Consider the following 23,660-nt stretch of genomic DNA (forward strand, 5'->3'; position numbering starts at 1 on the left):
TTGGGATCACACTTTGTGACACACGCGGTGGCCGTGCTACGACCTGCTGTGTTTGACCAGCCTCTAGTCGCCCTAGCATTCTACCCCTCATAACGTCATCAATTTGCGTTCTTTGAGCCATTTTCAACACACAGACCCCATTAGCACGTCTGAAAACGTCTGCACACTTACTCGTTGCACCGTACTCTGACATGTACCAACACACCTCTGCGTATGTGGACTGCTGCCAGAGCTACCGTGCGACGATCGCAGGTCAGATGCACCGCATGGTCGTACCCCGAGGTGATTTGAACCCTCAAACCGCCCACCAGAGCGTTGTTTCAGCATGTATCAGCATCATCCTTAATTTATGAGCATGAGTGTGGTTACTAGCCCAGGAGAGGCGCTGGAGGGGATGTCGTGCTGTTAGCAAACGCACTCACGTCGCTCGTCAGCTGCCATAGCCCGTTAACGCCACGTTTAGCAGCACTGCCCTAAGGGACACGCTCGTCGTACGTTCCACATTTATTTCCGCGGTTATTTCATTCAGAGTTGCTTGTCTGTTAGCAATGACAGCTCTAGGCAAACGTCAGTGCTTTCGTTCGTTAGGCGAAGGCCGTCGGCCACTGCATTGTCCACGGTCAGAGGTAATGTCTGACATTTGGCGATCTCGTCACACTCTTGTCATTGTGGCTCTTAAATATTGAATTACATAACGATTTCCCATATAGAGTGCCCATGGGTCTAGCTCCAACTACCATTCTGCGTTCAAAGCCTGTTAATTCCCGTCGTGCGGCCATAATCAAGTCGGACGCCTTTTCACACGAATCACCTGAGTACATATGACAGCTCCGCCGATTCACTGCCCTTCTGTACCTTGTGTACGCCTTACTACCGCCATCTGTATATGTACATAACGCTGTCCCATGACTTCCTTTCATCTCAGTGTAAAGGCGAAAGGTGGATACACCCCATAGTAACGCCTCTATAAGGTGTACGGATATTTTCAGTCAGATAGTGCGTATGCACTGAAGAAACTTAACACCTCTGCTACAGCTTTTATTAAACTTCATCAGGATTGTGAGATATTTTTAACTGAACTAGGAATAAGGTAAGGAGATTCATTAGTCCGGCAACTAATACCATCAGCGTTACCCTTGAATCCTCGCGCGACAATGGTATCGATGTGAACTCGGTGACCGGTGTAGAATTTGTAAGTTTCTCTGCTTGAGCGGATAGTAAAGCCTCAGCCCGCCGGAGGCGTGCGTTGGGTCACCTCGCTACAGTAAAACTGTACTAATCCTTCCTGGTTCCACCTGCGACCAAGCTACATACACACGGATTTAAAACAAAAATCAGAATCCAAGCTTTATGCTGATCCTTACATTGTTTCTTTCTTTCATAAGGGGCTTCAAAAACTTAGTCCCACTATATTACGGAACATTACAATCGCACAACTTGGCATGCTGCACTTCCCTTCATAGTGACGCAATAGATGTAACGATTTTTTCAGTATAGCCACTAAGTTTTGTAAACAACGACCCGATCGTTCAACCAGTCATTCGGTTCCTCGCGCTACGGTCGCAGGTTCGAATCCTGCCTCGGGCATGGATGTGTGTGATGTCCTTAGGTTAGCTAGGTTTAACTAGTTCTAAGTTCTAGGGGACTAATATCCTCAGAGGGTGAGTCCCATAGTGCTCAGAGCCATTTTTTCGGTTCCTCGACAACAGAAATCCCTCCTCTGTCACGAAGCCATTCGAGAACTGCCGTGTGAACGTAGTCATCGTCGGAAAATTCCTTTCACCAAGACCTTCTTTCACCTTGCCAAACAGATGGAAATCGAATGGTACAAGATCTGGACTGTATGGCGAATACTTACAAACCTGCCCTGGAAAACGCTGAAGAACATATTGCGTCGTGAGGCAGAACAATGCTTTCCTTACTTTTCCTCGACTCTTGTTTCTTATGGCACTGCACAGAGATGTTGCTTCGTAGTCGAAAAAAACGGTACTCATGACGTTTCCTGCTAAAGTCGCAACTCTGCATTTCTGCCGCAGAGGCGAGGAGGTACGTCTTCCTTCCACAAACGCCCTGTATGTTGCAGGTGTGAAATGATGGACCAATGTCTCGTAGCACTTAATTATGGTTCTTAGGAAATCTTTGCCTTCCACGGAGTAACGCTCAAGGAAGTCCAGAATTGTCGTAAGCCTTGCGCCTTTGTGTGCAGACGGTGGTGATCGCGAAATTCAGCGCGAGCGCAATTTACGATACAGCAGACGAGGGGAAGAGCACTGCCTATTGAGATGTGCATCTGCTGAGGAATGCCCTCATTTGGTCCGTGTACCGCCGTAAATTTCACAATGAATCTGTGTGCAATCTAGACGTTTTGCCCAAAAGAATAGAACAGTCCCGTGCACTTTAACTTCGGAATACGTTTACAGTTACCGTGCCATTCCTCTCGCACAATGCGTATCGCAGCTAAATTCTATCTGCAGGAAGCTCTGAAGGTGTACGCTCTTCTAGTAACACTAGTCAACAGCCATTTTATATCTGGTTCAAATGGCTCTGAGCACTATGGGACTTAACTTCTAAGGTCATCCAGACTGTAGCGCCTAGAACCGCTCGGCCACCGAGGCCGGTTTATATCCAGTATTTCATACATAAACTAGTATGTATTTTGGTGTGTAGAATCCAAATATACCTTTGAAAATGTTCTAGAACGTACCATTTTTTAGTTTTTAAAGGTTTTTTTTATTTTTCGTATTCAGTATTTCGCTTTTTGCTGTTCTTCTGTTTTGACTTTTTATTGTTTGTTTTTGATCTGCAGAGGAGATCTAGAAGGTCTGCAAATCGTCAGTAAATGGTTGGTGTGGTAATCCAGTGGTGTGAAAGAGATCCTCAGTGAGTGTTTCCTGTGAAAGATAATGCAAACCTTTTGTGTTTAAAACTTACACTAAGAAAAATGGCAACTAGTAAATCTCGTTGCTGTCCAAACTACCCCGACAATTTTTGTTGTGTGTGTGGAAAATTCACTGCAAAAGCCTAAAGAAAACCAATCACTGATATGGTTAAGAAGGCATATAAATTGTATTTTGATTGTCCTGTTGGTGATAAAGATAAAAATTTTGCACCTCATATTGCCTGCATAATTTGTACTACAACCTTAACTGAGTGGTTGAAAGGAAAAAGCGGAGCCATGTCATTCGCTGTTCCTATGGTGTGGTGTGAACCTAAAGGCTATAATTCAGATTCTGTCCTACAAGTATTTCGGGACATTCAAGCAAAACTAGACATAAAATAAAGTATCCAAATGTATCTTCAGTGCATTTGCCTGTGCCCCATGATGAGGAGTTGCCTGTTCCCGTCTGCAACTTGAAAGCCATGGAACCAGACACCATATCAAGTGAATCAGGAACGACCGAACATATAGAAGTGTACTGCCCTCAATATCATGACACTTTGCCTCAGCTCTTTAATCAAAAGGAATTGAAAGATTTTGTTCGCGAACTAAAACATTCGAAACAGCAAGCTTAACTCTTGGGGTCGAGAATACAACAATGCAACCTTCTAGCTCCAGGGACAAAAAGTTCCTGTTTCAGATCAACAGGCGCTTCCTTCGCTCAGTATCTCAATATCCTGAATTCCATGTGTGTATGTAGAGATGTCAGTGGTCTGTTGATGCAGCTAGGTGTACAACATAATCCCCAGGAGTGGCGACTATTTATTGACTCCAGTAAAATCAGCATGAAAGCAGTACTACTGCATAATGGCAACGCATTTACATCGGTACCTTTGGCTTAGACATGAAATAAACTTATGAAACCATGGCTCTGCTGCTAGAGGCAATCAAATATAAGGATTATGAATGGCAGGTTTGCTGTGATTTGAAAGTTTTTGCACTCCTTACAGGTTTAAAGGCTGGAGTCACGAATTGCCGTTGCTTTTTGTGCCTTTGGGACAGCCATGACACCAAGAACCACTATACAGTCAAGGAATAGCCTATAAGGAAGTCATATGTTCCTGGAAACGTAAATGTGAACAATACCCCATTGGTTGAGCCCGCTAAAATCGTTTTGCTTCCCTTTCATATGAAATTGGGCCTTATCAAGAACTTTGTAAAAGCTCTGTATAAAGAAGATGAGGCCTTCAATCACGCAAAAGAAAAGTTTTCAAAATTAAGTGAAGCAAAGCTGAAAGGGGTATATTTGGTGAACCAAAAGTAAGAAAATTGCTGAAAGATCCAACCTTCGACGCCAAACTCAGAGATATCCAATTAGCTGCTTGGTCTTCTTTTAAAGTAATTGTGAAGGGCTTTTTGGGTAGCGGAAAAGACAAAAACTATGTTACCATTGAGAATGATCTGCTGGACAACTATAAGAACATTGGGAGTAGAATGTCGCTTAAAATTCATTTTTACATTCTCATTTTGATTTCTTCCCGGATAATTTGGGAGCCGTAAGCGATAAGCATGGTGAACGCTTTCACCAAGACTTTCTTACCATGTAACACCGATACCAAGGCCATTGGAACCCTTCGATGATGGATGACTACTGCTGGGGTCTTGTTAGGGAGAGTGATGAAACGGCAAACAAAAGAAGAGCTCCGTCCTCGCATTTTTCAAAAACCAAAGACGATTAAAGGTGAAAATATCTTCTGAACTAATTTTGACCTTTTATTGGCGTCATGCCCTTACATAGATACATACAAAATAGTATTGATTTCAAACGTTCTGAATGTGTATTTTTTTTTAGAGGAAAACTGATTTTACCAGTGTATTCAGCACCCCAAAATTAGGTAAATCCACTCATTTACAAACCGAATGAAGAAAAAACGTTTACATTTGTTAACTAGTGTAACGCACTACTCTTGTCGTGCTATGTCTAAGCGTGACACGACATACGTGACTTACTTTTTGAAGTCGATACATAACAGAAACAGTTCGTGAGCTTCCTGTTTACGATAGTTAAAGACTACACTTGGATGAACAGTAAAACAAATAAACAGGAGAGATAATAAAACAAGTATATGAATCAGGAAACAAACTAGATTGGAGTAACTAATTATAACTTTAATTGCAATTAAATGGAGGAGTGTGTGACAAGTAGCCAAGCGAGTGGATATTACGTGAAGCAAGAAAGTACGTGTCGGTACTCGAAGAGGTAAAGAAAAACTGAGGACCGAATGCTAAATGGGTAGACATTGTAAAGCATATGGTAATGTGCAAAGTCCTTGCAAGTAAAACTACACTAAATTCACCTTTCAATTATGTTCCAGCGCCATGTTCTCTTAGATAACAGGTACAATATGTGTTACTGACAGTAATGTCTTGTCTGTGCCAGACGGAGAAATGTTCACCATGTCCTTGTGCAAGCTTTTGGAATAAGCTATTAATAAAGGAATTCGGGCTTTATCGGCGAAATTGAGTGACGGAATCTTCTCGGATTGTCAACCGAGTCATGCCGTAGCCTGAAGATTCTAGTAGTAAACTCGTCGAAACGTAGCTACAACTCAACGCCACAACTCGGCCGACAAACCAAGGATATTTCATCAACTTGTGTAATTTTCCAGCTATTCATTTAAGTTACGTTAGTTCCAATATTGTACGGCATTCCAGTTAAACATTAAAACGAGGAACATGTGCACACCTGGATGAAACTTTGCTGACGAGAGACGCTCCGAATCCGGAAGTGTCGTATTTAAACGCCTCACTTAACGACAAGCCGATTCACAAAGGGATGTCTTGCAGCGGAAGACAGATTTAATACAACGCGTGCCAGCCAGTTTCAGGGAAGTTACAAATACTTCGTCGCGTAACTTGGTTGTGGAGTTGCTTAGCTGCATTACACGAGAAGAGACTGTAACATTCCGTGCAGTCCAGCGGGGAAGGTTATATAACAAGGTTTAAGCAACTCATCTAACAGAGTGCAGCGTATATACATCTTTGACGCATCCCTCGGATGAAGTTCGGTGTCTCCAGTTACCTTGCCGTAATTACTCTCCTGTGAATGACATACCGTCTTTCTGCATAGACTTTACACAAAGGAGACGACACCGAGGCCAGAGACCTACACTCACCGTGTTCCCTTACACACATGTCACGCCAGTACTCTCTGTCTTGTTGCTTCCTTTGTGTCCGAACTTACAACCTTCTGACGTTCTCTGTTTATAGACCATACTTCTGCCTTGTCTTTTATCCTGCCAGCGGTTACCAATTCCATATACAATGCTAATCATTAAAATTGTAATACCATAAAGATGGCATGAAGCTTGCTACGTGAATGAATACTTAAATGATTTGCAATTTGGTGCAGCCACATGAAAAAGGTATTCTGTTTATAAGATTAGTGAACACCCGGAATTGCCCGGGTATGTACCCATTTCCTCCCCCCGCTCTCTGTCTGTATGCTGCTCTCTCTGCTGTCCATTTACTCCTTCACCCTCTATCTCCTCTCCCAACGTCCATCCCCTCTCCCTCTATCTTCTTCCACCCCCTCTCAGTCCATGTCGTCCTCCCACTCTCTTTCTCCATCTACTCCTACTCTCTGTCCATCTATTACTTTCTCCTTTCTCTGCTTCTCTGTCTATCTACTTCTTCCGCCTTTGTCCATCTCCTCTCCCTCAAACCCCATCTCCTCCACCCTCTATATCCTCATCGCTCCCTCTGTCTCCTCCTCACTCCCTCTATGTCAACATCCTCCTCACACCCTTTATCTCCACCTTCCCTTCTCTCTGTCCATTTCCTTCTTCCTTCTCTCTCTGTGCATCTCCTCCTCTCTCTCTCTTTCTGTCCTCCTACGCCCCCTCCCCTTTCTCCGACCGTCTATTCCTTTCTCAGCCCACGTCCTCCCCTTTTTCTATCCACGTCTGCCTCTTTCATTTCTCAGTCCATCTCCTCTCCCCTCTCTCTTTTCGTTACTCAGCATTTCCTGTCCATCACCCCCAACGAACGCCCTCTGTCCATCTCTTCCACACCACTATCAGTGTCCACCTCCTCATTCCTCCTTTCTATCTGTCCAGGTCCTCTACCCCATTCTCTCTCCCCGTTATCACCCCTACCTCAAAAGGTTGTTGCTGTTTAAACCCACAGTATTTCTTTCCAGATAGTAAGTAGTATGTGTATCAAGTCTGATTGAAATCGATACAGGGCATTATGAGGAACTTTTTACCAAAGTCTCTCCCGTACAGACATATTACGTTTATTTCATATATATTTAAAATATTTTACAATATTTGTACACATAGTTCATCTGAATTTCTATGGAATTTCGGGAAGCAGCGACGTTTCCACGTTGCTCAATGTTTATGACGTCATCTCTCCTGAACGATGTATCGTGCAATGATACAATTTTATTGGTACTTTCAGAGGCATATTGGATACTTGCTACTAAATGTGTTGTGAATGTAGTAGCAAACATGTAAAACAATTTAAGCGTCAGGCATGATGTGGCACTTTTTCACACATAGGTGTTTATGACGTCATAACACTTCAAGTGTGTGTCGTACAATGACATAATTTTGCAGGTAGGATCAGTGGTATATGTGAGTACTGTCTGCAAAATGTGCCGTGAATACAGTAATTAGTAAAGAAGTAATAAAGTAAAAGTCATGCCTGCTGTGGTAACTTTATTGTAGGGATGGTGAAAATATAAGCGATTAACTTTTTCATTTCATCATTTTGTGGGGGATGCAAAGTTTTGAAATTACATGTAAAGTTCGTTGTAAGCCTCTACTACTGGACGAATGAAGTGTGGCTATTCACGCGTATTGGGCTATACTTCTTTTTCGCCCACACCCCCTTTGGCAGGTAGATGGTTCTTCCCCCACAGCAACTCTTTCCTGACGGTAAGTGACATATGCACCACGTTTGGTTGAAGTCGGTCCAGTAGATTAAGAGGAGATGTGGAACAAACGTACATACATACATTCATATATATATACAAATACATGCATAGATATACATGTACATCCATTTTCATAATTTGTATGGATTTTTAAATGGATTTCTCATTCAGGAAGGAGCATTTGAAGTTTCGTTGTTTCTGAGGAGATTGTGTTATACCTCGTGTAATGAGCAGAAACCATTTGTCGGAATTAGACAGAGGCAGCATGATGTCCTGTCAAAAATGTTTATTGTTGTGTTATTTTGCAGTTCACATTGGTCAGGATGCCGTGACTGGCATGCGAATAAGCAGTCTAATGGTTGAGGGGGCCGTACTCCATGTAGAGTGGGATCTCAATTGCCCCACACGACTTGCGCACGAGAGAACAGACTCCGTTCGCTCATCTGTGCATGATCGTTTGGAATATCACAGACTGTAAGCTCCATTGTTGCAGCTTCCCTGAACGTAGCCCGGAGTGGAGCATTCCGACATCTGTTGACAACACTGGAGAGGCGAACAGAACCACATCTTCTTTACAGACGAATCCGTGTTCTGCGTACACCTACACCACGGTGTTACCCCTGTTTGGAAGCCGAAAGGAGAATGAACGTTGCCGGATTCCATTCATCATCATCATACACAACCAGCGTGGTGCGTGTAATGTTCCAATAACGAGATCAAGCCTGGTTCTTCTAGCCTTGATCTGGACAGCAGGCACACATTTTTGATGTTTTCAAGACAGTAGCTGACAATGGGGAGGAGAACGGTGTGCTGGCCACATACCCTTCCGTGTCCGCATCCGATGACGCCTAAGTGCCGAAGATGACACCGTTGTGACTGCGTCAGTATGAGATACCTCTGTGGCAAAAAGGAACAGTTACAGTGTCTCAGCTGGCTAGCTCTGGTCTGTGACCTCTTACGTGATTAAAAGCTGCTCTCTTTTGTGAAGTCAGAATACTACCGGATTGTGGTACCAGCCACGCCATGAATGGTCTACCCGGCGCCATGCCCGGCACCTACTGAGTTTGGGCTTGGACCAGCAGCTGCATGCAGTAACAACAGTTTAGCTGTTCATGACTTCTGTTGCGCCCGGTGTGCTGGAGTAGCATTATGAACAGAAGGTCGAGCACAGAGTGTGCGTGAGACGTCCGGTTCATATGTGGAGGCATTATTGACACAGCGGTATCTGTAATGACATTTATTTAATATGCAAAAGTGTGCAGACTTACAAACGTCCTCAGACCCCTGCTGTCAGTGCCCAAGGGTGAGCTCGCGTGCCATCAAGAAGTACTGGTGCCTCGTCAGCTAGTCTTGACATCGTTCCCGCAGATCAGATCTGTTATGATTGTCGTCGTCAGTTGTAATGATGACAGGTGGCCAATGCTAACTAGAAACATATATAGCAGGTTTGGCAGTGAAGTCGGTAAGGAGCAGGCTGCATAGACTGTATCTGCAACGACTGAAATAATTAGTAATCGTTGGTAAAAAGAAATATATATTGTACTTAACTTGTGTTACAGGCTTCTTCATATGCTGCATACGTATAATTACAAACAGATATCTAGAGAGGCTTTACGTATGCCATACTTGACTAAGCGCCTTGCTAGAGGTTGCTTCCTATCAGTTGAAGGCTATGCTACATTTCTAGTTGCCGTCCCGAGCAAGAGTGAACGAGAGGTCGCTAGATACTTGTCACAAGCTAGTCGCGACTGGCAGGTCCAGCTATATCTATTACGGACCTCGGTCGGTATCTGCAACCCCTAGCAAGTGTGGTATCGAACGTTGATATCACAAGATCCATGGCCACGTGCTGTGCTGCGAAGAGCTCGGTGCGAGGAATTCACTGCCTGTCCAGACACTCTGTGATAACCCAGTGCGGCTACCACCTTAGCACTCTCAAAGCCTTTTCGCTGTGCTTTCAAATTTCTTTCCTCCCACATTTTTCCAGTATCGAAAAGAATCAGAGACTCGCAGCAAGTAGGAACGTTACCAAAACATTGCACGGTCAGGTAGAGGCTAGATAACCAATTCTAAATATGCGCAGGCTGCTAACATTTTCTGAGCCCACAAACTGGGAGAAGCCCCTTTCATTTTCACCGCCTGGAGCTGCCACGCAAACGGTATCTGAGCTGTCTGTTACAGACAGTTTTTCAGTGAATATGGCAGCCCATCGCGAGATAACTAAATTTGAAATTCTCTTTCTTTCTTCCTACTTCTTTTACCTTTTGCCTTTATCCCGCACGCCAGGTTAATTATCGGATGTGGTGCTCTTAATGTCAGAGGGTGGGTTGGATGCCATTCCTGTCGGCACTCCTCCACCTCTGGACAGAATCTGCGTACCCTAACTACCTGCGTCCACGTGAAAATGTGCGAACATTTTCTAAATCTTTGCAAATCGTATAACTGATGCGTTATGTTGGTACCCGCGCAGTATTCACCTATTCGAATGTGGAAAACCGCCTAAAAACCGCATCCAGGCTGAAGCTGTCCGCCAACACATGCAGCTATCTGGATGGGTGAGCTATCCAACTCTGAACATAGGATGACAATAATCGCTACAAAACGTGTCATAGCGTATAGAATATTAGAAAAAAAATTTAGGCTACCGAGAGCTATTCAGAAAGTATGTATGTATGTGAACCGGGGACCTAGAAACGACGGAGAGGCTCCGTCCCCGTCGCAGCCGCAGTGGTCCATAACCCCACGACGACTACCGCAGTCCACTTCACCCCTCCATCACCCCACACCGAACTCAGGGTTATGGTGCGGTTCGGCCCCCGATGGACGCCCCCAGGGAACGTCTCACACCAGACGAGTATAACCCGTTTGTTTGCGTCATAGAGTAATGGTTGTGTACGCGTACGTGATTCGGAAAGTAAGTTCCGATAGGTCGTGAAACGGAACGACACTGAACACCCGATGAAGCGTTGCACAGATGTGTTGAGCAGTGCCTCTAGTATGCCTCTCGACCGCGCCACGTCGCTCAGTGAGCACATAGAGATGCCTACAACATTGTCTCCTGGCCAAGTATAAGTGCCTGCCGAAACATTTCACCTGATTCCATGGAGCCAACGTAACATAATTGTCATGCATGTCCTTCTTAATGACAATTCTCTGTCACACTCTGCGTGAGGAAAGAAAATGTTCCTCCAGCGTTTCCAGTGGGAAGTGTTAGCTCACCCACAACACAGCCTGTAATTGGAGTTTCACCTCTAACCACATGAACCGCTGGCTACGAAGACAACACTTTGACACAACGAGCTGTAGACCAGCGTAGAGAATTGGCGAAAAGTAAAAGCAGCTGCCTTCTATGACGAGGGTATTGGAATCTGGTAAAACGCTACGACCAATATCTAAGTCAGAGCAGTGACTATGGAGAGAAGTAGCTGAAAGGTGTAGCTAATTGTTGCAAATAAAACATTTTTGATTTTCACAGTCGTTTTCATTACGTGACCGATCGGACCTTACTTACTGAAGAGCCCTCATAGTACCAAAATTTGCACGTGCATAAACTGTTGCACAGGACAACTACAGGTGTTTGACAAACAGAAATAACGTAGACTCTGGAGAGTCATATTGGGCGATCGACAATCTGTTGTGAGTCATATCGCTGACAGTTTTTTGGGGTCAGGGACACATTTCTACCGGGACTGTGCAGAGACAAATGGACTGTGTAGGCTTCAGCAGCAAACTATCGACATCACATCCACTTCCTTCGCATCGTTTGTGGCCACTGACTCTAGTAGATGCATGCGAACAGATAGAATCATCAGATAGGATCCATCTCCACACATTTCCAAAAGGCACTTGACACTGTAGGTCACTGTCGAGTGATGATAAAATTACCTCAATATGGACATATAACTGGACTTTGAATATTCAACTGAAACAAAATTAGCATCAAGTATACTCACGCAAGTTTAACAGGATCTGTGGTGCTCTAAATTTACATAAACGATTTATTAGACAGAATAAGTGATACTAACAGATTATTCGCTTAAATTATTACTGTTTATAGTAATATATTTTCGTTGGATGATTATAATAAAATCCAGAAAGACCTGATTAAAATTTCCACTTAATGTAGAGGAAGTGGTCTAAATTCTGACTACCATTTACTTTTTCATTCCCGGCGGGGTCAGGGATTTTCTCTGCCTCGTGATGACTGGGTGTTGTGTGCTGTCCTTAGGTTAGTTAGGTTTAAGTAGTTCTAAGTTCTAGCGGACTGATGACCATAGATGTTAAGTCCCATAGTGCTCAGAGCCATTTACTTTTTCAAGCATAACTCACATACTGTTGAAAATAAAGTAAAGAAAGAGTTCTGCTTTGAACCTTGATGGTAAAATGCAATATAACCTTACTACCTTTTCTTGTTTCGAATTTAAAAAACATTGGCAAGTTGACAAAACTTAGAGGTGTGGTCTAAATTTGAGCTAGTTCTAAAAAAATTGAGCTATCGTTAAAAAAACACCTTAGTACTACGAATGAAAAACAGTCTTGTTAAAGAAAAAATATTATAAACATTGCATAAAGTGAAAAATAACATGGCATTTTTTTATTTTTATATCACTGTGATTTATCAAAAAATGTGGTAACGTATTGTAAAACATCCTATTCTGTTCATAAAAGTCGCAAACATAAACTTCTTTAGCAGCCGCTGACCTTTTTATGGTTAATATGTCGGCTGACGGCGGCACAAAATATACCCAGTGGTGATTATTTAAGAAGTTTATTTATTAAAGATTAATAGATTAATAGCACAACTAATTGGTTGCGGATTGCAACAAAACTAAAGTAAGTCACTTCTTAAAATAGAACAATGATGCTTCTAGCTACTAAAGACCATTCCGTTTGTCACTGAGCCTAAGTTCCTTAAACACACACTTTATAAAATTCAAAGTCCCTTAACATGCTCAGTGTTGAAGTGCCTACTGAATGAAGAAAATGTAAGACCCGTATGGAGCAAAATTCTCTAAGTCCAGTGTGTAGCCATTTGAACAGTAAACAGAAATACATTTATAAGTCCACATGTCTGCCACGATGATGGATTTCCCTTCTTCTTCAGTGAGGAGGTCACAGATGGCAGCTCTTGGACCGCAAGTTCAGACGTTAACGGCTGCGATGTCGTGGAGGTAGCTCTCAATTGAGAATCCTGATTGATGGAATCCTTGCAGAAAAGTCGCCTGACCTAGGAAAATTCACTCAGGGCGTACTGGTCTGATCTGGACTGAGAACTGCAGTAAATACCAATCGGGTTTAGGATACAATCGTGCTTATCTCCAATCACGTATCTTGTGGAAAAGAGGTTCGTGTGGCCTGCAGCTTCCAGTGGCACTTGGATCACCTCCTTGTGGATGGCCCGGAAATTTGTCCGCTGTGTATTATGCATCCTCAAACCACTGATGTGATGTTGGTTGCTGCCACTACAGGCGTTAATCCTCGGTACAGCAGAGACGATGCAAAAATAAATACACCCAAGCCCTTCCAGACTCTTCTTTCTCCAGCGAATGTTGTAGACCGTCTCTTTTCCCTAACTGATACGCTGACCACCGTAGGTCGCCATGTGTGAAGCCACAGAATTTCAGTTCGGTTTGAAGTACGTAAGACGTCAATTCCCCACCTAATACAAGATTTCTTCCAGTTTTCTGTGAAATTAATTTTAAAGGAGAAACTTGAGCCTTCCTAAATGCCTGTAACATCGAGCGTAGCATATTCAGTAATTTAGCTGCGTTAGTGTTCATATAGCTTTCTCACAGACTGCACGAATCGAATTGGTTGTACCTGTTTCGTTCCATTTTTCCCCTTTCCTGTGGAATATATTTTCGCTTTGTTCTTGGCATTCCAGAGGGAAAATAGCAAATGTTAGACATTTTGAAAAAATTGTCCAAAATTTGGCTACAGTGCAAAATTATGCCGTCCTTAATAGCCCAAATTTAGACCAATACTACTACTGAATTTTTAGAATAATTTCAAACCAACGAAAATGGGAGTTATTAGGACTAAAGATATTCTAAAATCTAAGATTACCCTTAATATGACGTACTACGACGAAGACTAAGCGCAGAAACTGTATGAAAAAATAAAGAATGCATGCCAGCAAAAGTTTCAGTGCGGGCGGCCGTAATTGAGTTTATGTTGACCATATTGCTTGTTGTAAGTGACGTGACAATTTTACAAAGCGACTGACGTTGCCTGAAGCGTTTTTTACCTTGTTTCCCAGGCTTCAGCACCAACCGCTATTTGACATCCAACTAGCCCAAATTTAAACCCTATGCGAAATTTGGACCATCTCCCCTAATAATGGCAGTTTGCTGTAAATGTTAATAAATGCAGAGTAATGTCCATAAAAAGATAAATTACGCTGAATGATCCATTTACAATATAACTTGTTTTCTTATTGAGCCCATTTGCATAGTTTAATTATGAGGAATTGTAATATGGAGTTCTATGAAAATGTAGAAACAGGTGAAAACAGTGATAGGGAAGACGAATGGAAATTGGTTTTTTGACTGTATTCCGTTACAGTGCACTGACACAGTAGAGAAAACCACACACAAGACGCAACTGAACCTAACTCTAAAGTACTGTTTCAGTATCGGGATTCCTTTCATCTAGGCATGACTGTGGACATCGAAAAAATTTAAACGCAAACCTATGATCAGGACATGTAGGCGTAACCTGAACAGAGTTTCCTGGAGAGCTTAGACGGAATCGTCATTATCGCTGATTGTGTCTGAATAAATCTTGTGGTACACCTGTTCGTGGAAGGTTGTATGCTAAGAAACGGTTCAAATGGCTCTGAGCACAATGCGACTTAACTACTCAGGTCATCAGCCGCCTAGAACTTAGAACTAATTAAACCTAAGTAACCTAAGGACATCACACACATCCATGCCCGAGGCAGGATTTGAACCTGCGACCGTAGCGGTCGCTCGGCTCCAGACTGTAGCGCCTAGAACCGCACAGCCGCTCCGGCCGGCGTATGCTAACAAAGATTAGGGCGTAAATAGATACGTACAGTCATTTTTACCACGCTGCTTATACGAATGGGGCAAAAAATCCCGTATATAGGCTTGCAAGGTGTATATTTGGCTATATGCCCACATCTTCAAGACTGCCAAATATTAAATGATTCACGAACACACATTACTTTTGAGTGGCAGGTGGTTCTCTCTAATGTCATTGCATGTGCCGGTAGAGGATTCTGACTGATGTGATTGCCTTTGTCTAGCAGGCAGATCTTTTTGATGGGACTCTCATTGTCTGGGAGGCGATTCTCACTGACATGATTTGACTTTCTTTGTCTAGCAGGTAGTTTTCGCTAACGTGATGTGCTGCTTTTGTCTGGCAGTTGATTCTCTGACATGATGTGATTGCTTTCATCTGGCACGTGTTCCTATGGCTGATGATGTGCCCACTCTTGTCCAGCAGGTGGTTCTCGCTAGTGTGATATGATTTCCTGATGCCTGGCTGGTTATTCCGCCTCTGCCCCCTCCTGATGTCGCAGTCTTTGTCTTGCAGGTGATTCTCGCTGACGTGATTTCCTTTTGTTCCACAGGTGATTCTCGTTGACGTGATTTCCTTTTGTCCCACAGGTGGTTCTCGCTGACGTGATTTCCTTTTGTCCCTCAGATTATTCTCGCTGACGTGATTTCCTTTTGTCCCACAGGTGGTTCTCGCTGACGTGATTTCCTTTTGTCCCTCAGATGATTCTTGCTGACGTGATTTCCTTTTGTCCCACAGGTGTTTCTCGCTGACGTGATTTCCTTTTGTCCCACAGGTGATTCTCGCTGACGTGATTTCCTTTTGTCCCATAGGTGATTCTCGCTGACGTGATTTCCTTTTGTCCCACAGGTGGTTCTCGCTGACGGCGGGCCCAGAACCAGCGTCGGTAGTGGCGGGCCCTCGCACGCGCCTGCTGGGTCCCGTGCTGGTGGTGGAGGCGGCGGTGTCGGAGGATGCGGGTGTCTACCGCTGCGTAGCCTCCAACGCGGGCGGTGAGGCCAGCGCTGACCTCCGCCTCACCGTCGTCACCCCGCTCCGGGTCGAGGTGCGTGTGCGTCTCACTTCCAAAGAGCTTTGCATCCTCTAGCCTCCTACATGTACCGCCTCCAGCGGCAACGGGTCATAATACAATACCATATCTACATAGGCCATGGATCTAAAAGAGGAAAATATTTTACGCTTGATAAAAAGTCGAAGGAACACAGAAGAAGACCACCTTCACTTGGACCTTACCCATGACAATAATGATATCAACGTCTGTTGACGAACGTCTGCCTGCCTTTGACTTTTATAATAGCATTTGCTAGTGCTATGATTATGTGCCAACCCAGCCATAAGCCATATACTGGGTGAAAAGTATTTAAACCGACAAACTCTGGGAGATTGTAGGAGACATCAAAACAAATATTTTTCCCTTATGTCATTTTTTAATATGAAGAGTATTTAAACCGGTGGAGGCTGTATTATGCTCTTCAGTTGTTAGAGGGCATATTACGACCTTCAGTTGTTAGAGGGCGTATTATGCTCTTCAGTTGTAGGCAACTGATGTCCACCAGTGTAGTAGTGCATTGTCTCTGTTTACTAATGGAGCGATTCACGTGGAGTGAGTACACTGATATGGTTGGTACGTACTACGTAGCGCACCACAACGGACGAGCTGCACAGCGGGTTTATCAACAACAATATCCTAATCGCCGTTTACCGCATCATACGAGCTTTGCTGCTGTGTCCCAACGTCTGCGTGAGACCGGGTCATTTAGCAGATTACCTGGACAGGGAGGCCGTCGCACGGTAAGAACGTTGCAATTTGAGGATGCTGTCTTGCAGCATGTAGAGCGGGTTCAAAAATGGTTCAAATGGCTCTGAGCACTATGGGACTTAACATCTAAGGCCATCAGTCCCCTACAACTTAGAACTACTTAAACGTAACTAACCGAAGGACAACACACACATCCATGCCCGAGACAGGTTTCGAACCTGTGACCGTGGCGGTCGCGCGGCTCCAGACTGAAGCGCCTAGAATCGCTCGGCCACAATGGCCGGCTGTAGAGCGGGATCCTTCAATCAGCACTCGTGCAATTGCACGTAACATGGGGACGAATCAGACAAATGTAAGAACAGTCCTTCGAGAGCAATTGTTGCGTCCATTTCACTTACAGCGGGTCCATAACCTGGAACCAGTTGATTATCCACCCAGAGCACAGTTTTCGTAGTGGTACCTGGAACAGTGTGAAATGCATCCTACATTTCCATTCTCTGTTTTGTTTACCGATGAAGCAACGTTCGCGCGTGATGGAGTCTTCAACATGCACAATTCGCATGTTTGGAGTGAGGATAACCCACATGCCACAGTTACTAGCGCTCATAAAATGCGGTTCTTTGTTAATGTGTGGGTCGGTATTGTTGGGGACTGTTTAATTGGGCCGTATCTGCTACGTAGGCCGTTAAATGGAGGGCACTATTACAATTTTCTCGTCAGAGCATTGCCAGAATTGCTGGAAGACGTCCCGCTCCCTAAAAGACAACGCATGTGGTTCCAACATGATTGGCAGAGGTGGACCTGTACTATGGCCTGCTTGATCCCCAGATATGTCCCCTCTGGACTTTTCTGTGTGGGAGAGATGCGCAACCTTGTTTACGCAACTCCTGTTGCATCAGAAGAGGATCTGGTTGCCCGGATAGTAGCAGCAGCATGAACAATTCAGGATACTTCTGGGGGTTTTGCCCGTGTCAGACAGAACATGATCCGACGGTGTAACATTTGTTTACGTGTCAATGGAGGCATTTTTGAAAATCTACTATACTTGAAATTGGGTTGTGTTAATGTGTTGTCTCTTTGTTATAAAAAAAATGGAAAAGTGTTTGTTGGTTTAATTAATTTTCCGCCAGAGAAATCTTCCTCTACCGGTTTAAATATTCCTCCTACGAAAAAATGACATCAGGGGAAAAATACTTGTTTTGATGTCCCCTACAACCTCCCAAAATTTGTAGGTTTATATACTGTTCACCCTATTAAAGCAATCTTTCAGGCGCATGTGCTACTCATGTACCAGATGGGCGTACAATTCCTCAACAAACTATCACAAACATCACAGATATTTTTGGCTGTGAAAAGAGGATATAGACCCACGTAGCTATTAAGACAAACACAACGAATCTAACTTCTGTGCCTGACAGTAGTGTATGGAGCCATAGGACAGAGGAACTCCTGACGATATTTAGCATTTAACCACTAGTCCAGATTATATTGGAGAGAGGCATGCTGTACTGGCTTGAAAAGGGAAAGAAATCTGAAGAGGCCAAAATATGTTGGAGAAGATACTTGTCCCTCCCTAATGTTAGAAATCCACAACATACGGGGGTTGTGCAGAAGGTAAGTTCCGATCAGTCGCTAAAAGGAAGCCACAGTGAAAATCAGAAACATTTTATTTGCAAGAGTTAGCTACACTCATACTTCTCTACATAGTCGCTGCTCCGACATAGACATTTGTCGGAGCGTTATACCAAATTTCCAATACCATCGTCATAGAAGGCAGCCGCCTGTGCTTTCCCATAATTCTCTACGCTGGTCTATAGCGTGTAGCCTGCGCCCAAGTGTTGTCTTCGTATCCAGCGTTTCATGTGTAAAGAGATCATACTCAGGACGAGCCATTTAGGGCTGTGTTGTGGGTGACCGAACACTTCCCATCGAAAAGGCTGCAGGAGCGTCTTCATTTCCCCTGCAGAGTGCGGCTGAGAATTGCCATGAAGAAGGAATTGCGTGGCAGTTGTGTTACGTGGGCTGCATTCATTAAGGCGAAGCCTCTCATCGATCCCTCCTACTTGGCGGGAGACATCGTTGTTCTAGGCACCTTTACTGGCTCACAGTGCGCTCACAACTGAAAAGAACGTCTTAATGCCATCGACGGTCATACTAGAGACACTACCCAAAGCTTCATCGGGTTTTCACTGTGGTGTCCATTTCGCAACCGATTGGAACTTACTATCTAGACAACTCTCATATTACCCAACTTTAGTGCATAGCTTCTAGCAGAGTTTGTAGTGAAGTATTATACGGAACTGTAATATCCCCTGGGCTCCTCTTCTTCCCATCTATCTTACCGTCCCTTTTCTGATGGGTGAAACAGTTTTCTACTAAAATAAACTAACGAATTTTCTACTTTATCTAGACAAAATGAGGTGCCGACATCTAGATTGTATGCTACGTGTAAACTGCAAAGCATCTTCTTCTTCTTCTTCTTCTTCTACCATATCTGCTATACCCTCTGTCTATAACTTGTGGCTAATCTCATAAACTTCTTTAGCTATTTTATACAGTTTTCACCAATAGGTAGACTTATTTACGAAGAAGGACTGTGTGTAAAATTTATAAATATTTCAAGCAAATTGGCTGCTGTAATGAATTAGACTCTTGCCTTTGTGAAAACAAGGCCATTGTCATCTAGCGGTGTATGGCAATCAGTGTGGACGTGACTTAACGTATTCACATAATATTTCTTTACGCACTTTCAAATTATACTAAAGACTGCTAAACAGATCTCTACTGGTGGCAAACAGATACAAAATTTTTCCGTGCTCATAAACATTAGTGGATTCGTAAGCTTCTTAAAGCGGGGAAAAGACAAGGGCAAGATCTTATTTGCACCTTACAAACAACAATAGAATGAGTTTCATAAATTCCTTGTGGAGAGTACATAATATTTCAAAAGTGTTTTATAGATGGTTGGGGGCCGCATTTCGAAAACAGGTGACAATTTTATACTCTCGGTTTCGGCTTCCCTCATTTTACCAATCGTAATTAATACTCATAATTCACTTCACGTTCTTCGAGCAATAAGCAGTGAGTGACTTAATTTAGAAGTATTGTACGCAGTCGTTTGAAAACAACTGCACAGCGATAAAATAAATCTTACAAAAATCCATTGAGTTAATGCGGAGTTCGAGTTTATCGTTTCACTAAATTGTAATTGAGCTGTTAGTCCCAGCAGAGGATAGTTCCTGATCATAAATGAGACTCTTATTCGTACAATAGACATAATGACAAGTAGAACTCATCACTGAAAGTTAGGATGTGATAAAGACATTTATTTAACGCAATATAAGGCGTTTTAATACTCATGACTGTATTCAATGCCTGAATAAAATTAACCTCTCACTTCGAATATACTTACCTAATAACAAATCCCAAAAATACATATGACGCATTCCTGTGCCGACCTCTTCATCTTGGAGTAGTACAAGTGCCCAGCATTGAATATATAGAGCAAATCGTTTAAAACAAAAATGGTTAGCAAATGCCGGCCGTAGTAGCGGCTGCTGATCTGATGCTACTCAAGTGCTCACCAATATCGTCAACTTTACGGCATGTGATATTTTCTTGTGGTGTTACGCCAAGGATAGATTTGATATTCCACCTCTACTCGGAAATTTGTACCACCTGTTCTTAGTGCCTCATCTGATACCTGGGTCGCTTATAGGCGGAATTTTTGATTACCGATTAAGTAAGTGATGTGTAACGTAGGGTGGATACATAGACAACTTATAAACATTGTAAAAGAATTTTGAAAGTATATGTTTTACATACTTTATCATTTGTTCTGTTATTATTTGACATTTGTCTGTACCTATGTTTTGAAATGCCTAACGGACTTTATAATTAGTCTGCACTACGTAATTTGTTTATTTTATTCTTTTACCACGAAACGAAAACCATACAACACAAAAAGATTTCAGCTACCGGAGCAACAAGTGTACCTATTTTCTGTAGTCGTAAAGTCACGCAGATTTATTTATTATTGCTTTTTTTGTTTTCGTTATATTAAAGTGAACAAGGATTGTAGTGTTGACATAAACTGCTAATAATAATTTGATGTAAGGAAATTGCCTGAGGCAAGTCTTTGAATTGGACGCCACTTCGGCACTCACGTTTTGTACTTTCGAGTCTGCTGATGATGCCGTCTCGAAGTGGAAATTAGTGACTGTTGTGTCAGAATCATTTCATGGTTTGGTTCTTAGAAACAGGTACTACGATTTTACTTTTTTTTATTTTTACCTGCAGTGGCAAGGATTGTTCAGAGAAAACAAGTTCGCACCAATGTAGAAACGAGTAACTTGACGGAATCATAAGTCAACTCCCGTTTCAACTACATTAAAAATGTACGAGGGTTGCCCAGAAAGTAATGCACTGCATTTTTTCTCCAACAATTCTTTATTGAACATAATGAGAATTACACACACACACGAAAGAATGGTGTTTTATCTACACAACCTATTTTTCCACGTAATCTCCATCCCGTTCTATGGCCTTCCTCCAGCGCGAAACAAGGGCCTGCATGCCCTGTCGGTACCAATCCTTGTCCTGGTGGTGGAGCCAGTGCTTCACTGCGTGAATCATCTCCTCATCGTCCTCAAAATGTCTTCCACGAATGGCATCCTGTAACGGCCCAAAGAAGTGGAAGTCCGAGGGGGGCTAGATCAGGTGCGACAGCCGTAGATGGTCTCCCCGACTGCTGCAAATCGTGGCGCTCCGCCGAACCACCTTCTGATGACCTCACCCTCCGTGCCCACCCACTAACTGTACTTCTGTCGACACTAGATGCTCCATAGACATTGCACAAGCGTTTGTAAATATTCCCCACAGTTCCTTTCTCTGCAGTGAGAAATTCAATGCCGGTACGTTGCTTGTAATGTACATCACCTACAGACGCCATTTTCGAACAGTCCTGCAACTACGCTATCTGTCAGAAGCGACGGAAACTTGGCGCCCTCACTCAGAAGAATTCAAATAATACATACGTAACTTTTTGCATTCGTAGCATTGTTTCCGGCTGAAAAAAAAAGTGGTGCACTACTTTCTGGGCAACCCTCGTAGAAGATCGGAAAAAGTGTGGGCAGCTATTTATATGCGCATTCGAATGGCGAAATTAATAAAATGATCGACCATAACGATCAGTCTATGGAAAATCTGGTGTTGAAAAAGACACTGTAGAAAACAATAACAGATTTTTTTCTCTAACAGCCGGTTTACCACTTGGTGCAACCAGTGGTTGCTCAAGGACAATCCTTCCAAGACCCAGGCGATTATTGTAGGCAAAATCACTACTTCCCTCCGTCTCCTCGACTTCTATATCACCATTTATGCCCGTCCTATCACCCTCACCCCCACTCTCAAGTTGCGTCGCCTCTCCTGGACCCCCCATCTTAGGACAATCCAAGCCAAGCCACGCTCCCATCTCCTCAAGCTCCTTTCTGGCTGCACATGAGGTGTGGACCCCTCCACCACCCTCCACACCTATAAATCCCTCATTAGTCCTATCCTATGCTACGCCCACCCTACCTGGATCTCTGCCCCTCCTACCTTTTACAAATCCCTTCAAATCCTAGAACGCCATGCGCTCTGCCTCGCCTATCGCATCCGTCTCCCCTCCACCACGCGGATCCTCAATGACCTTATTCCGTTCCCGCACCTCCTCCTCTTCCTCGAACGGATACGGATCCTCTACACCTCCCGTAAACTTGATCCCCCTCACCCACTTGTCTCTCCCATCTTCTCCCACCCCCATCTGCTGCCGCGCCTGTATTCCCACGTCCCACGTCCCACGTCCCACCTGCTCTCCATCTCTCCATTCTCCTTACCCTCGTCCAAGGTGGCTTCCAGCAACTACCCCTCCCTGATGATGCCCTCATCCCCTCCATCCACCCCTCCTACAAACTTTGATCCTCCCCTTCCACCCCCTGTGTTTTTTCCCCAAGGGCACCCTCTCTCCCATCTCTCCCTCCTCCCTTCCTCCGTCCCTCCTCCTCCCGGACTTCCCCTACCTCCCTACCTTCTTTCCTCCCCCTCCCATCTCCTCTGCCACTAGCATTTACACCCTCCCCTCTCCCTCCTCCCCCACCTTTTCCCCTTATGGCAGGACCCCAGACTCGTACACGTACAGTGAACATCCGCGCGCCGGAGATCGTCGCCAGTGTTTGTGTGTGCCATCATGTTAGTGGTTCAGTGTTTCGCCGTTTGTGCCCCTTCGTTCACGTGTGCCATTTCTGTCGTCTCTGTCAGTGTCCGAGGGTCGAACGTTTTCCTTTGAAAGCTGCACCTGTGAAAGACTTCATGTAATTTAAATTTGTGTGTCTACTGTTATCTATCCACCGTGTTGTTTCGTTTTTCGATGTCTCCACTTGTACTGAATGTATTATTTGTGGCCGAAGAGCGGCGTAGTTTTGCTTCTGCCGGCCTACCTTGTATGAGGTTTCAGAATTACAATAAAGAAAAAAAAACTTTCTCTAACAGCAATTACATACCTACAAGACAAAATTTTACCAGGAAATCGAGTTACTATACTGTAAGCAAATTAGACGACACTAATATACTACTTTCTATTTTGTACATGCATCTTTAGACACGAAAAAATCTGACCATTATATATATTCCAATATTTGTCTCCCCCTACAATTTTTGACCTCTACAGCTCCCTCTTCTACCGAGGATGTCATTTCTTGATGTCTTAGTACAAGTCCCATCACCCTGTCGCTTCTGCTAGGCAGCGGTTTTAACATATGCCTTCCCTCGTCAATTCAGCAGAGTATCTCCTCATTTCTTATCAGTCAGCTTCATCCTACATTCATCTGAGGCAAAATGGTTAAGCTGTTGCCACCTGAAGGATCGACCATGGATTAAACCAGAGACCTCTGGATTCATCTTCTGGAACTTCCGCACTGAGGCAGCGAGTATAAGAGTTTAGGAAGTGCATTAGAAACATTTTTGTGCTACTGAGTACGACGTCCGCCACGTGTTTGTGT

General features: G+C 43.7%; 1 protein-coding gene across 1 annotated transcript in view; it reads left to right on the forward strand.

Moving 5' to 3' along the window:
* Positions 1 to 23,660, forward strand: part of LOC126188379 (Down syndrome cell adhesion molecule-like protein Dscam2) — a 797,799-nt gene that overhangs the window by 658,251 nt on the left and 115,888 nt on the right. The window contains exon 5 of the mRNA XM_049929978.1: positions 15,714 to 15,909. Coding sequence (XP_049785935.1) covers positions 15,714 to 15,909 — 196 coding nt within the window. The remainder of the gene's footprint in view (positions 1 to 15,713; positions 15,910 to 23,660) is intronic.

Source organism: Schistocerca cancellata, chromosome 5 (assembly GCF_023864275.1).
Source record: "Schistocerca cancellata isolate TAMUIC-IGC-003103 chromosome 5, iqSchCanc2.1, whole genome shotgun sequence".
Classification (NCBI taxonomy): Eukaryota; Metazoa; Arthropoda; class Insecta; order Orthoptera; family Acrididae; genus Schistocerca; species Schistocerca cancellata.